This window comes from Streptopelia decaocto, assembly GCF_964273445.1.
Source record: "Streptopelia decaocto genome assembly, chromosome: 3".
Lineage (NCBI taxonomy): Eukaryota > Metazoa > Chordata > Aves > Columbiformes > Columbidae > Streptopelia > Streptopelia decaocto.
Window position 1 is genome coordinate 39,882,407 of NC_138656.1, and position 15,466 is coordinate 39,897,872.

General features: G+C 39.1%; 1 protein-coding gene and 1 long non-coding RNA gene across 2 annotated transcripts in view; one reads left to right on the top strand and one right to left on the bottom strand.

Moving 5' to 3' along the window:
* The first annotated feature begins 27 nt into the window (after window positions 1-27).
* On the top strand, window positions 28-9,452 carry LOC309438099. Its single transcript, XR_014183708.1, has 4 exons — window positions 28-92; window positions 5,385-5,482; window positions 5,654-5,729; window positions 7,895-9,452. It is a non-coding gene; the product is annotated as an uncharacterized lncRNA (long non-coding RNA).
* Window positions 9,453-12,243: 2,791 nt separating this feature from the next.
* Window positions 12,244-15,466, bottom strand: part of WDR64 (WD repeat domain 64) — a gene marked incomplete at its 5' end in the record, with an annotated part of 60,079 nt that continues 56,856 nt past the window's right edge. Inside the window, 4 exons of the mRNA XM_082048937.1 lie at window positions 12,244-12,345; window positions 13,081-13,114; window positions 13,295-13,375; window positions 15,041-15,140. Coding sequence (XP_081905063.1) covers window positions 12,296-12,345; window positions 13,081-13,114; window positions 13,295-13,375; window positions 15,041-15,140 — 265 coding nt within the window. The 3' untranslated portion in view covers window positions 12,244-12,295. The remainder of the gene's footprint in view (window positions 12,346-13,080; window positions 13,115-13,294; window positions 13,376-15,040; window positions 15,141-15,466) is intronic.

Sequence of the window (15,466 nt, forward strand, 5' to 3'; positions counted from 1 at the left end):
CTCGGCTCGGCTCGGCTCGGCTCGGCTCGGCGTTTGGGGGTCGCCGTGACTCGGGCGTTCGGTTCCCTGGCGAAACTGACGCTGAGAGGCTGGTAATTTCGGAATCGCTCTTGTGTTGGGACAACAAACCGGGAGTTTTACGGCACCTTCACTTTCATTCGCAACCGAGCCTGAAAGGCGAGGATTTAAAGACAGAGTGTTTGTAGGGCGGCCACAAATGCTGAGGAATGGGGTTCTGAGGGGGTTGACATTAAAGGGGAAACCATGAAATTTACTGCTAGCAAAGGCAGTGCAGCTAATGCAAGCATCTGCAAAAATATTAGAACACATTCAATACACTGAAATACATTCAGTGTTGTAGCACTGAGTGAGCATGTACCGTGCCAAACTCAGTTCTGCTGGCTCTCAGTACAGTGTAGAAAATTGTAAAACATTGCTCCTTACTTTGGGACTAACACGTGTATTTGAAAGCTTAGCGTTGGCAATACTTCCTAATGCAAATTTTCTATAACCACTAAGTCGCTAGCGGAGAAAATTATGGTCAACATCCCGGAAAGAGTGTGTCATCATAGTATTGAGCATTTATTTTCAGTTCTTTCTTTTTATCCTTGCTGTCTGGTCATATCTGTACCCTGGTATACAGAAACATTTTTCAGGTAGCTGTCAGGAAAAAAAAAAAAAAAAAATCAACCAGCAGAGGAACCACCATAGAAGTAATAATGTATTTGTATCTGTAGCTTTCTTGCAATATTTGAACGTGAAGAAGTTAAACACCAGTAAGTAAAAGTTACTGATCTGTGAATAAGGAATTTAGATACAGTAACCATCAGTTTGTACTATTGCTGTGACCTGTGTTCGGAATGAGTCGTTTTGAGGTGACAATCATACCGGATGATCCATTTCGGACAATATTCTTCACAGCGATTGGTCCAGATCGGTTCAATTACAGCAAAGGCTCCATGACATGCAGTAGAAGACGGCACATGGATAACAACAATGAACAAGAAAATTGTAAACATTAAGTATACTGGAATAAAAAAGCATCACAGAATTTTGGCAGGTCAAAGGACTGGGTCGTCTTGCTAACCCACTGAACGGGGAAGGAGAGAATGGAAGCAGGTTACTGACTGCAAAGGAAGAGGTGAGGGACGGATATTGCAGCAGTGAAACCCTGGAGTTAATGTAAGAGCAGGTTGTCAAAATTGTAATTTTACATCTGTATTTACATACTACTATAATGGCTTTCATTTTAAAAAAGTCCTAAACATCCCTATCACATACTGAAATTTGAAGTGGTGCACAAGAGAGTTTTACAAGAATAGTCCAACTACATATAAAAAGGCATACAAATAATATTTTTATTTTACAGATCTAGTTAGTGTTTTGGGATGTCTCATGCATGAGATTGAGTTCCTATTTAACCATCTGTTGCATTATCTCATTCTGCCTATTTGACACATTAAATACAGTAACCATAGTTTGATACCAGCATGTTGTCTGCATGTACTACAGATTACGATGACAAGGGACTCTACAGTGCCCATCTTAATTTCTTCATACTTCTATTCTCTAACACCGCTGGCAGCACATGTGCTGGAACCAGGAACAGTCTCAGACTGATCTTCCTCCTTATGTTTCTCATCCTCAGGAAATATGTTTTCATATATTGCTAAAGAGAACAAATGCAGTCTACAAACTCTGTAAGAATGGGGACAGAATTAGGATGAAATAGAGAGACTAGGCATGCAATACTGAATTATGCAAATTTTCCCTGCACTCATAAAAACCTGCATGTCTGCTTCATTTGTTGAGCTAGCACTCAGATAACACTGGAACAAATGCGTGTGCATGTTTCCAGCTGCAAGTAATGAGATCGCTGGACCAGATGTCTTGCTAACATTCTAGAATAAAAATTACCACCACACTGGAGTAGGTGTTTTTATTTACTGATTTTCTGAAATTAAAAAAGAAAGCATGATGATGTTTAACTGCTTTATTAAGCTGCTCTTAGTAGAGATCTGTGAAACTGGTGATTGAATCCTGATTAGGGGATGTCTGTCTCTGTGCAGAGAGTTTGAGAAATCATGATAGTCTTAGAACAAAGGAAAAGTGATAGAGATGAATAGGAATCAAATGTAGTACTTTGCTTGAAATTTCACGGGGTTTGAATATCTGGTATTTTTGTAATTACAAACAGGAAATTACTTATTTCGATGTATAAAGTTGTCCATTCATGAACAACGTGATTGTACATGTCCTTCCAGGCCTCGTGGAACAGCATAAATAAATAAATATTGCATAAATGCAATAACTAGTATAAATGCAACAGCATAAATTCACTTCAAAGTACCCTGAAGAGCTTTCTTTTTCCCCTCCTGTTTCCTACATGACTAGGAACTATCGGATGGGCTTATCCCTGTGTGATGTGTCTGATTATCAGGTGCCTGGTTTATACTAGTTTGTCCAAAAATACAGTTAATTCCTTATTATTGCCACCATATTGTCTTCACTGCTTAAGAATTTCATCACTTCAGAAAGTCTGGCTGGCAGTTAGTTGAACCATTTAATCAGTGTTGGAAAAGAAATTTGGTTTCTCTCCAATAGGTAGCAGAGTTACATTTATTGCACCTTTTATCTGCCTTTTCTTGAAATTTCCATTTATGGACAGCATATTTTCACACTTTTTTTTAGCTTAGCTAAGAAGCCAGGCCTTAATAGCACAAGCAAACTCATGTAGCCACTTGTACACACTTGAGAGAAGTCTAGAGGAAGACATCCTGAAAACTATATTTAGTAGCAGAGGAAATGTTTTTAAAAGCTCCCCATTTATCAAGAAAATATTATACCAATAATGTTAGTAAAGTCATTAAACCCCCAGTTTATCTAGTTATTATTGCAACTGCCATCTGCTTCCGTCAGGCCAGGCCAAGAGCATGATTTATGTGAGCAGTATCTCACTTAATCAACTAATTCTGTTGAACTGTTAATACCATTTGCAGCCTTCAGCCCCTGACAGGTACAGAAGGGAAGAGAAGCCGTCTTAATTGCCTGCATCAGAATCCCACATAACCTCATTAGGCTGGTCACATTTCCTATCTGTTCACTGCTGGGTGAGCACAGCTCTTGGATTAGTTTTCCAGGGAAGAGATCTGTGAGGGCGATTCCAGCATTCCCTTCCTGAACGAACCGTACCACTTCAGTAAGGTCTGGGCCCATCAGCTTCTTCATGAGAATGTGGTCACAAAGAGAACACAGCTCTGCCAAATAATACCTTGTGAAGCTCCTTGAGGTCAACTCCAGCTAAGACATATTTGAATGGATGTCTGTCAATAGCATGCTTGGCTGGAGGTGCCAAGCTCATCTGACCTTCTCTTTTGTCCTGGGTTTTTCCACTGAAGGCAAAGAACCACTAATCCACATCTTGCCAGTGAACAGCAAAATGAAGTTGCTCATGAGTAATCCCATGGAAATGGGTGGAGGTATAATGTGTGTGATCCCCTCCCTTCCTACTTCCAGTGGAAACTTGCTCTCTGCCATCACGATGCGTTACCAATGTTTTGATTTGGTCATCTGCTCCATTGCTATGAGTTCTCTGAGTTTGCTTTGAGTGATCAAGCAGTAATTCTCAGGTATATGAAGGAGCATCCATGGGCAGTCTCTTACCGATGTGCATCATGAAAACAAAAGTATGTATTAGTGTCTAGCAGGAAGGCTGTCCACTTGTTCGGATTCCAAAAATTCTGAAAAAGCAGATAATTTAAACAAAAATGTTTAAATTGCTATAGTGCCAGACTCATCCTGGAGGCTTCTACTTAGTAAGAAGTGACAACCCTCTTCAGTTGCTAGTCACTCAGAGACAACATAGCCATAATGTGGTCCCAGAAAGTGCCTTCTCGTCTGTATCTCTAACACTCCTCTGCTTTTGGACATTTTGCCAGGAAAGGAGAAAAATGCTCATGTCCTGCTCAGGTCCCCAGCTCTTCTGCTTGCTTCAGTATTAGTTTTCACCACAGGACATAAAGTGAGATTGAAAACAGAATGCAGAACAAGGACATTTGAAAGGTATTGAAAATAAAGTGCTCTCCAACCCATTTTGCAGGAGCATGATGTGTTTAGATTTTTTTCCTCAGCACTAATCAGCCTGCAGGTTCAGCTTGTTTCTAGAGGTACTAGAATGTCCCGACATTTTTTTTTTTTTGTTGGGGGTGTGTGTAAATGTTTTCATTTTTAGAAGGAATTTCCATTTACAAGAAAACACATAGAAGTAATTATTTTTAATATCTTGCATAACTATTTGTAGAAGCTTAATGGAAACCTGGTTCATGATTTACTCTACAATGAGAAGCCTGAAGACGTGGAGAAGAGGCACATTTTTTAAATCAACCAAATCAGTTTACAGATTATTATACCTATCCATTGCCTATTTGATCTTTATGAAAATATTGAAGAGGACAGACAGTACACCAGTTATCACAGACAATAAGCTGGGTAGCTGTTGTTCTGCATTCCTTACTAAAAATAATGTGAAATGATACATAATGAGAAACAGAATGGGATCCTGTCAGTCAGTAACATGTAACTGTGAGCTCCTGCACATGAGTACCAAAGTGAGAACGCCAGGAAATGTGATCATACCATGCTGGCTCATGGACCCAAAACTGAAAAAGTATCGTGGAGGACCATGGATTGTGTTTTACCCTTGCATTTAACTCTAGTTGGCTGATTTGCTGTGAAAAACAAACAAAAAAACAACCAAACAAAAAAACACCAACAAAACAAAGCAGTAGTCTGCCCCATCTCTTTCTGCCTTTCTTTCATGCTTCTCTGTCTTATTACAAATTGCTGTATTTTCACCATCCTTCATGTTGAGATCTTTCACCTCCTTCCTGTATTCCAAAGGACACTCTAATCCCAACCTTGCCAATCTGTCCTTTTATCTTTATTTTTCAACTCAGAGGTCTTTTCAGTTCCCTGTTTCCAGTTGTTTCAGTCCTTTTCTCTGCCAGGCATATCTTGAAATGATTCTGAGTGGAGAGAATGTATTTTCTCAGTTAGGAAGTGATAATGGACAGCTTCAAATGCACAGATGAGTGTGCACACGAACAGATGTATCCCATCACCTTTCCTACAGTGAAGTCTCAGAAAAATTCCAAGACTTTCCTCAGAAGACCCCAAAAAACAAAACCAGAATTAGGACACCCATTTTTGCCATTAAAGCTCAAAACCCTCTGCATTACCAGTTTTGCCGCCTTTACTGGTTAGAGATTTTTGATCTCTAGAAACATGTCAGTATAGAGAACAAAAGAATGCTAAGATTCTGGTTAACCAGTGCATCTTTTTTTTTTTCCTTTTTGTGGTCCTTCCTTGTGAAATGATACATCCAGGTGCTGGCGAAGCCCCTGTGGCATGGAGCTGCATGGCTCAGGCCAGCCCCTGGAGACCTCTGGAACAGAGAGAGTCCTGGCTTGAATCAAGTGCAAAGGTCAGTTGAGTTTCACTTTTGAAGGTGCAGAGGCAGGAACAACTCTCTCTCCCTTTCTTTATAGGTAAATCTTCAAACTAATCCTGCAGTGATCACTAGCAGTTTAAAATTGTGTAGATTTTTTTTTTTTTTAACCTCATGATAATGTGTATGTTTACTTACGATCAACAGAGAACTTGGAGCCTATTACAGTCATTTTGTTCCTTGGGCACGTGGACCTCACCCTTGTGGTGAAGAAGACAAACAGGTAAATTTTCTAGCATTTCCTCCTAGCTGCAGGTGCTTCTGTGCTTCTCCAAACACCATCCCTTTGAGTTAAAATCCTTTGGAAAGGTGTGTGTTTTGCTATCATGAAGTCCAGAAGAGGAGTTCTAGCTTGTATTACTGTGATTTAGGAGTTTTCCTTTGCATCTCCTCCATGTTGTCCAGAAAACTTTAAAAACAGTCTGGGGTCATTGAGTTTCTCCAGGCTCTCCAAATCTGTCCAGAGCCTGAGCTGTGCCAAGGCCACTTTCTTCCAGTCTGGGAATTAAACAAAGCTGTCTCCATATATCTTTAAGGCATAATCTAGTAGTGTTAGCAGCTTGATTCAATCATTAACAAGATATTGCAAAAAATACAAGGAAACTGCTGCAGATGATGACGAACAGTTTGACAGGTGGTGGGAAAGGAACAGCTGTGTCATCATATTTAAGGTGAGAACCTGCAGCAAAGGAAACCAGAGTCCTGAGGCAGGTGACCAACACCTGGGAGTTGCTGCTGTTGATTGATTTAACTTGGTGCTGGGCCCCACTGCACCTGAGGTAAGCTATTCCTAGACTTACACACTGCATGTGCAGCCTGCTTTTCCAAGAAGAGGGATTTTGAATAATGCTTGAAAATATTAATTTCCCAAACATTTCTGATAATGCAAACTGAACTACCAAGTGAAGTGTGGACTATACAAGGAGTCGGATGAAAGCTTGTTTTAAGCCACTAGCTCAAGTAAAAGGGCCTTTTAACTGAAGGGTTAAAAAGAAACTAAAAAAGCTGTTAATCATGCGCTGCAGGAAAACTGTAGATGAGATTCTCAGGGCTCTGATTCCAGCTCAAAGACTTTTACAGGACTTCCAGCCCAGAAAGAAGAGAGGAAGATAAATATCTGCTTTTGGGGAAAGACTCCTCAGTGTGGACCAGCTCAGTGCACAGCAGAGGTTGTCTCTAAAAAGCCAGCAGGATTCCCTCATAGCGGGAAAAGAATCTTTCGCTGCATTATTTGGGTGAAATTGCCCTCTCCTTTTCTTAGAGTAGGCAGCTGATGGGATGGTGTTTTCATACTACACCCCACCCTCTCAGTCTTACTGGGTGCTTTCATATGTGCTCTTGGGCCATGTGTTGTGGACAGATTCTTGCACATCTTCTTTCTCACTCTCTCCCTCGTCTGCTCCTCTTATCCTTTGCATTTCTGCAGGTGATGTAATGAGAGCAGGAGAAGAGACAACAGGGCAGCCCCCCTCATCTGCAAATATGTCCATTTACATACTCATCTGACCTATATTGAGTTTTTTTTTTTAATTCATGGAAGTGAAAAGTATCCTTTTTTATTCTGCTCTTTACTGACTTTACTCACTCATTTTTACAGTCATCCAACACAGTTACACTCAAGACTCTGAGCGTTCTAGAGATGTAATGCCCTCAAACCAGAAAGCACTGTCAGCACCTTGCTGAATTCCAGCTTTCCAAAAAATAGCTTAAAAATATCTTGGCTCCCTTGAAGAGAACGTAGATTTGAAAACTAAACAGAATGGAGTCACTCCTAAATGCACTCACTGGTGCTTATCTATAATGCTATCAAATTTACTCAGCCTAGAACACAGATAAAGGTAGATCTTGGTAGCACTTAATTTTTATCAATCTGCTTACTTTAGACAAGCCCAGTGTTAGCTGGAGGTGACTTAGCCTCTACCATGTGGATAACAGAAAAATATTTCACACAGGTCAGTGAGATAGATGTTTTATCTAATTTCATTAGAATTTTCTTACATTTTGGAAGTGCAAAAAAAGTGAGGCTTTGGTGGGAAAAAAAATATTTCAAATATTCTTCTGGGATCCAGTGATTCTCTAGCATCAGATAGGATGATCAAATAGTGTTTGTGCTTTCTGGGGAAACGAAGGATGTCCAGTAACCTACTGTTTCCCTTGCCCTGTTATTCTGGTTGAATCCTCTCTTTTGGAAACTGCATCAGTTACATCTAGCCACACTAAGTTCCCTGTTCATTTTTGTTTCCCATATAAGTACTCTTCTTCTTTGTGCTACATGAAATAAAATTAAAATACGTTAACCAGTAACTAATTATTCCAGCAGCAGCTGAACAGTCTCTCATGTGTTTCCAGCTGTAAGTAACCTAAATTCTGTCTTTTGCTTTTATGTAGGTACTGAAATATTTCATATTGCTGAGTCTTCTAGCAGCAAATGAAGGATATGTATCTGTTCCTTCTTTCCACTTCATATTTGCTTTTGAAAGCCACTGGCACCAAAGAGGTTATATTTGGTCATAATAATTTCACAGAATATCAGGTAGGCAACATGAACCTTATTCTCTCTGTCCCACACGGTGGGTCAATGGAACCCAAAGACATCCCCGATCGAGAAGCTGCTTGTTGGGATGCAAAGTCATCTTCTTGTATTTTCTCTCATGAGTGTCCTCCTGGAAGTACTCAAAATTCTAAGAAATGTAAAGTGTCTACCAACCAAGACAGGTACACTATAGAGCTGGCTCAGGCTCTTGCTGAAGAAATCAACAAAATTACTGATGGCTTCTTCCCACATATCATTATAAACCACCTGCAGAGGTTCAAGATGGATGCTAACAGGGAAAAGGATGAAGCCTCCTTTGGAATTCCCCAAGCAGAGCAGGCCTGGGAGGAGTATATGGGATTTTTGACCGCTGCAAAATCACAGATGAGAGGGGGCCTGATTCTGGATATCCATGGACAAGCACATCCTGAACGGTGGATAGAACTAGGTTACACACTTTCAAAAACTTCCCTCAACTCAGGCATTTTCTCTGCATCATGTTCCTCAATTAGCCACCTGGCCAGCCAGCTAGTCAATGTTTCTTCTGAGACTCTGGTTTCAGGGAACAGAAGTTTAGGTAAATATATTGAAGATCAAAATAACAGTTATGTTTGCGTGCCTTCTCCATCCAATCCTAGCCCAAATAATGGGAGCTATTATAGCGGTGGATACATAACAAAGACTTTTGGTTCCCGTAATTCTGGCACCATTGATGCCATTCAGCTTGAACTACCCCAGTGGGTGAGGGCAGCTGAAGAACGTCCCAGATTTTGTAAAGCACTAGCAAGGGCTGTAATGAAATTCTGGCAAACTAACTACTGCAGCCAGTACAACCATGAATTTCTGCCATGCTGAAAGAGTCTGTCTTGTCAAGATACCTTTCTGTACTACAGTAATGATCTGGATCAACAGAACAACTGATACACCTGGAACATTTAAGTGTGCAATATAACTGTGGATGCCGGTGGAAAGAAACTAACCTGCAAAGGAATATAGTGACATTGACATAGAGAAAGTCCACTGCTAATACCAACAAGTCTGTTAACACACATCTTTGTACTAGATCCAGCATTGAAAAGACTGCTTGAAGATGAGTGGGTCTATTTGGAAGTGTCACTTGCCTGGTATGCTTTTCTGTGCTTAATTTCTTTCTAGTAGCATCCTCTGTTCTCTAACACAGAATAAAAAAAAAAAATTCTTCTTCTAATTTACTCTGTGCAGTGCAATACCTTAGTTGATTATCTCTTCAAAGAAATAAAGTGCCTCTGCTTTTCTTGTGACACTTAAGGAAGACAATTGGATAATATAATTGTGTAAAATGTTTGTGGCTGGGACCATTTCCCATTTGGTGTTTATAAAGCTCTTCAAGTAAACAGCAATGCTGAGCAACAACATGCAGTCTGAACTTCTTCACGTCTTGTTAATTTAATAAATTATGAAAAAAGTCTCAGAGCATTGTAGCACTGTAATTTTGTCACCATTTAAATAGCACAACAGTAAGGCAGTAACTGGATGGAAGGCTGCTAAAGATAACACATACATATTGTGCATTTTTGACGGTTTTCCTTCCAGCAGGGTTCCCCCCAGAGAGCTGGTCCATTGATTTCATTAAGCATAGGATTAAACACCTGATTGTTAGTGGGAATAGTACTACATTCTGGATGGGCTCTTCGGCACAGTTAAGAATATAGTGGTGTGAATAGACATGAGTACAAATCAGCTCTTGGAAAATATAGGTAATTAATAAGGAAAAAGCAAAGAACCAGATAGCAAGACTGAAAAGACTAAAATTCAAAAATTAAGAACCTATGAAATCCTACCTAAAGATCTGGTAAAAAGAAAATAATGAGTAAATAGTCAGCCTGAGGAAGTAAATAGTAAATAAACTGAAGAGAATTGAGATGTCTGCATCTTGCAACCACAGTAAAATACTTTAGTTCTAACTATAAATAGGGACAATGCCAAAGAGAAATATTACCCAACTATAAAACACAACACAAAAGAGCATAAAAAGAAACAGGTGAGGTGCTCTCTGAACCTGAACTGTTCATTTTTAATAATATTTGAAGACTAGGCTATTTTCTGGTAACTGGAAGAGAGCTGATGTAGCTCTTTCAAAGGCAAACAGGACTCAGGGAACTGCAGGTGTGTTACCTTTCATACACCAACTGCTAAATCATGGGGGGTATGAAGGAAACACAAATGGTAAACGGCAGATTACACTTTATCTGGTGCCACTTGGTTTGTCAGACAAACTTGATTTTAGTTTTAATCATAAGGTTGGTTAAGATGGTGAGTTGACCCTGGCAGTCACTAAGTGCCCACTTAGTTCCTTGCTTACTCCTCTCAGTGAGATGGGGAGATATTTGGAAGAGCAAAAGCGAGAAAACTGTGGGTTGAGATAAAGACAGTTCAATCGGTGAAGCAAAGCTGTATGTGCAAGTAAAGCAAAATAAGGAATCGATCCATTACTTCCCATCAGTAGGTAGATGTTTAGGCACTTCTTGGGAAGCAGGGCCTCAGCACACATAATGGTTACTTGGGAAGACAAATGTCATAACCATGAACGTCTTGCTTTCCTCCTCCACTCCATGAGCTCTTATTTCTGAGCAAGAGTTTATATGGTATTGAATAGCTCTGGTCAGTTCAGGTCAGCTGTCCCAGTTGTGTTCCTTCCCAGCTTCTTGTGCACCCCAGGTTACTCATGGGGGTGGAAAAAAAACACCTTGATGTTGTGCAGGAATTGCTCAGCAATAGCCAAAACACTGGGGTGTTACCAACACTGTTTTAGTCACAGCACCATACAGGCTGCTATGGAGAAAATTAGGCTCATACCAGCCAGACTCAGCACAGTTCATCATATTATTTTTAAACATACTCCCACAAGATATTTTGCTTTAAAACAAAAGCAGTATTACTTTAAAATCCAACATAGCCCTGTAACAAGTTGAAGACATGTAAAGTATTGCAAGTCATCGTATATTGAGCTCATCAGAAGACAGTCTTTACAAGAAGACCAGCAGGTCAAACACCCTTCATTACCAGTAATACAGAAAACCCACTATTTTCCCCCAAATAGTAGGTAATTATGTCACTAATTACATGGATTATCCTAAATACCAAGGTGACACACTTGGCAAGGATTTGTACCTTTAGCCAGACAAAGGATGATAGAATATATATTCTGTTACCTGTGTCATGTCATGACACTGTCCTGGAATGCTGAAATGCTGGGAAGGATTTAGGGAATCATGACTGATGATTAATTGAATATGAGGTCAGCATGCACTCTTCTGGCTTAGAGCATGAACATGCTTTTTGAAAGCACAAGCAAGGAACTAACAGGCAGGGCATATTAACCCATTGTGCGTATCTGATGCATATAAAATTGTGAGTATAAAATGGAGTTCTGAGGCAGACACTTAAGGAAAAGATAACCACTGTGATGGAAAGAGAGAAAAAGGCTATAGACATCTGCCTCATACTGAGAGACTCACAAAACTCAAATTACAGCTAACTTTGCTGTCAAGTGTAATTGGGAGACTGATAGAACATGGGTAAAGGAGAATACCATTTGTGTTTTGCTTCTGCCTTCAAAATGGCTGACAGAGCGTGAAGTGCAATTTCTCCGTATCACACTCCCCTGACTTTTTGTTTCATAGGGGCTTTTTGAGGAAACAGAACCAGAGGCCCTGGGGAACATCTGCAGGGATACAGAAGCCAGACCTGTGCAGAACCTATTGGACCCAACAGGGCTTGTTAGGAACATCTCATCAACTCTGCCCATCCAAGGACACCAAAGCTCTTGAAACATGAGAGAAAAGTTAGAGCAATACCTCTGGAATAACATTTCTTGTTCTTCAGAGAAGTCTATATGGCTAGCAAAAGAAGAATTTTTGCAGATATATGGCTCTGAATCTTTAAACAATTAATCATAGTATGGTGTTTTTCCTTCTTAACAACCAAAAACTGAAGTGAGACAGGCTTTTCTGTGAGTATCTTGTTATAATCCTACACTGTCTTTATGAGAATTTTTTCTCTGTATGAAGGACTGGAATAGATGTAAATATTTGATTTCTATATGTTCTACTTAATAATCAAATGGATTTACATATAATAGAAAAAAAAAATCAACACATACACCAAAAAAAAAAAAACAGAGGAAAAAATTGAAATGAGGAACATGCTAATCCATTTTCCTGAAGACAGATGCTATGTTTATTTGTTTTGACCCTATTCTCCACTGATACCTGTCTTCATTGTCTATCCAATGGGACTGTCATCTCAGTTTTGTTCCGCTTAAGACCTTTAAAAAAGAAATTGCAAAATTTCAATAACTAATTAATATATTCAGGTTAACAGACCAGTTTGATAGTGTTTTGTAGTGTTGTACATGTAGCTCACAGAAAAAGTTCGATTTCATTTTATTGTAAATCCATTGCAGTGCCATTGGCTTCAGTGTATTTGCTCCTAACTTGCCAAGACACAAGAACCCCTGTATTTTATTTTATTATTCTGGAAGAAAACTAATCATAGATTTCCAAGGCACATTAATGGTCAGAGAATAGCATATGTGCCAACTATTTGAACATTGTGTTCCCGAGTTTTCTGAGCTACTATGTAAATGCTGTATGCACAAGCATTAAGTCATGTATATTTGAATGCAGAATTCCCTATTCATCCCACCTAACCGGCCATCTAGATGTGAAGAGTTTCATCTGAACTAGTTCTCTAGATAACCTCTATAGAAAGAGATCAGCACCTCTGCTAGGGGTGATTCTTTCCATCTTATGATAGGTGGGATAGACAAGGCTGTGGACATTCTGGTCTTTCTCCACAGAAGAAACAACCTAGGAAGCCTTGCTAGGCAGCTTGCAGTAAATCAAATCGATAGTACACACAAAAAAGTATTAACTTACAGTAACCAAAGCTTTGTGCAGATAAGAATCAATAGATTTTGAGCTGGCTAAAAGAGTCAAGTCTGAGCAAAAAGTTACTGACATGAGTTTGAACAGGAGAAGTAAATGTCTAGAATACTCACTTTGTGGAGTGTATTCTTCAGCTTGCTTCCCAAGCTTCCACCAAATGGAGAAGGGAGTTGGAGAGGGAGCCATGCAAACCATGTCAGAAAATGAAAATGAGAAGCAGACACTTAACAACAGAATGTCAGAGTATGTGACTGTAATAATTTACTCATGCTAATGGCTTCTGCTCTATGAATGCCACCACAAAAGGCAGAAAACACTTGTGCTTACCTCATATACAGGAAGAGACCCAAATACTGCACTGGGCTCTTTGCTTCCAGACTCAAAAATTTCCAAAGGTTGTCTGTGGATCTGACCAAAGGAAGCCAAAGTCAGTGCATGACTAGCTGGAGACAAAAGGTCATGAAGACATCACTTCTGTCATTGAATTGCATGGTGACATTCATGTTATCTAATCTATATCACTACTATGGAGAAATATTATGCACAGGTTGTCTTTGTACCATGTAAAGCCTGTCTTTATTTATTTATTTTTTTTTTTTTTAATTAGGAGGGGAGCACAGTTCTGCTGTAGAAAATGCATAACCAGCAAATTTGCAGCTTCCCAAGGGACACAAAATCAAGACAGTTAACAGCAAAATGCTTTTTATCACCTAAGTTAAAGCTTCTTTTAAACACTGACTTGGTTCTTTCACCTATTAACACCTTGGATAAGCTCAGAAAAGGAACCATTTTCAGGGTGCTTGTCAAGTTTGGTGGATGCACACTATCAGAGGACAGTGGAACTCTAGAAAAGGGGTAATGGAGCAAGAACACCCTCCCAGGTGAAAACTTTATCACAAGGCTGTCAGTTGGGCTGTCCTTCTGTTGGGATTTACAACTCACAAGCATTAAACAGCCAGTTCAGAAAGATGCAGATGAACAAGACATTTCTGCTGTTAACTGTTGAAAGCTTTGAATTTGGGAAAATAGCTCAGGTACCTTGACAGTTCATCCACGTTCACCTTAATCTTGAGACTTACCTATGTATTACACTTATGGACCAGACAGGAAAGGAAACTGACTTTACATGATATAGCTGTGATTTCACCCTAGGAAGGCAATTTATGCTCTTCCAAAAAGGAACAAAAATGCACCTACAGCTTGAAATACTGCAAAGAACTCTTGTTTCCATCAAATTTGAAAACATTAGTTTAATTTGAAATGGTACATTATACAGAGATTTTCTGCTTATGTTTTTTCATGGTCTTACTAGTATATTGCTGAATGTGCTATATTAGTAACAGTTTAAGAGATACCACATCTTCAACAATGTAAAACATTCCTAACAGAATCTCTTCCAGTGTCTGTCTGTCAATTTTAAGCATTACTTGTGTGCATTAATTACTTGGCATTTCCCATTTCAGAAAGACTACTGAACTACTGTGAGCTCATGACATCCTCTAGGTGTTTGCACAGCCACTTTTTCCTTTTCTACTACAACTGTAAGAGAAGAAGTTTTATCTGTTCTTATGACTTTTTAACAGCTAAGCCAGGTACAGATGCAGAAGATCCACCATTATGCAATTAGAGTTGCAGAAAGTAGTCATAACAATATCTAAACTAACTCAGAACTTTCCTGCTTTCTGATTTCTTGGGAACCCTAAAAGAACTATTGTATATAACCAAGGATTCACTGTTTTTCTAGTATTTTCACACTTCCTTCAAGTAAACTTAAGATATTTAGGATTTCTGTTGAAGCATGTAAAAATTCTAGTGGTTTTTTAGTGTTGCTAAACCAAACCAGTGAATCAGTATGTGCTACCTTCCAAATTGGAATCTGCCAGGGTGAAACAATGAGAATGAAAACAAGAGAGGCTTCTCCAATCCTTTTGTTTATGCATTTTTATTCTAGCTTGTCCATTGAATAAGAAGGATATGTAGGGTTCTTTATGGATAATTTCTAAATGTGAAATACCATTGCATTTCCTGTATGTTGCACAGAACAAAACCAAAGTTTTTATATGCATTAGCTACCTTTGGAGAAGCCAGAGCTTTGAAGAACTTCATGTCCTGAATTACATCCACAAGTTTAGGCTTTTCTACAACTGAAGGTGATCTAGTCAATGACTTCCACCTGTACACAGAAGACAGAAAAAATCTGATGCTTCTATCAAAATGGCAATTTTGAATGCAACATTCTTAGCTGGCTATGAAATAAAATTATTTTGAAGTATAAATTATTCCTAAGTAGAAATTATTCTGTATATCTTCAAAATATAATTTATATTAGGACCTTCATAGGTGTCATGAAGTGCTTCAATGACACTTTGTCAATCCAGATACTGGCTTGTCATCTTTAGAAATCTGGAAATGTTAATATAAAAAACACAGCTGGGTGCTGAATCTGTCTGATAATGGCTTTTCAGCATTTCTGTCAGTTCTGACTACATTTCCTATATG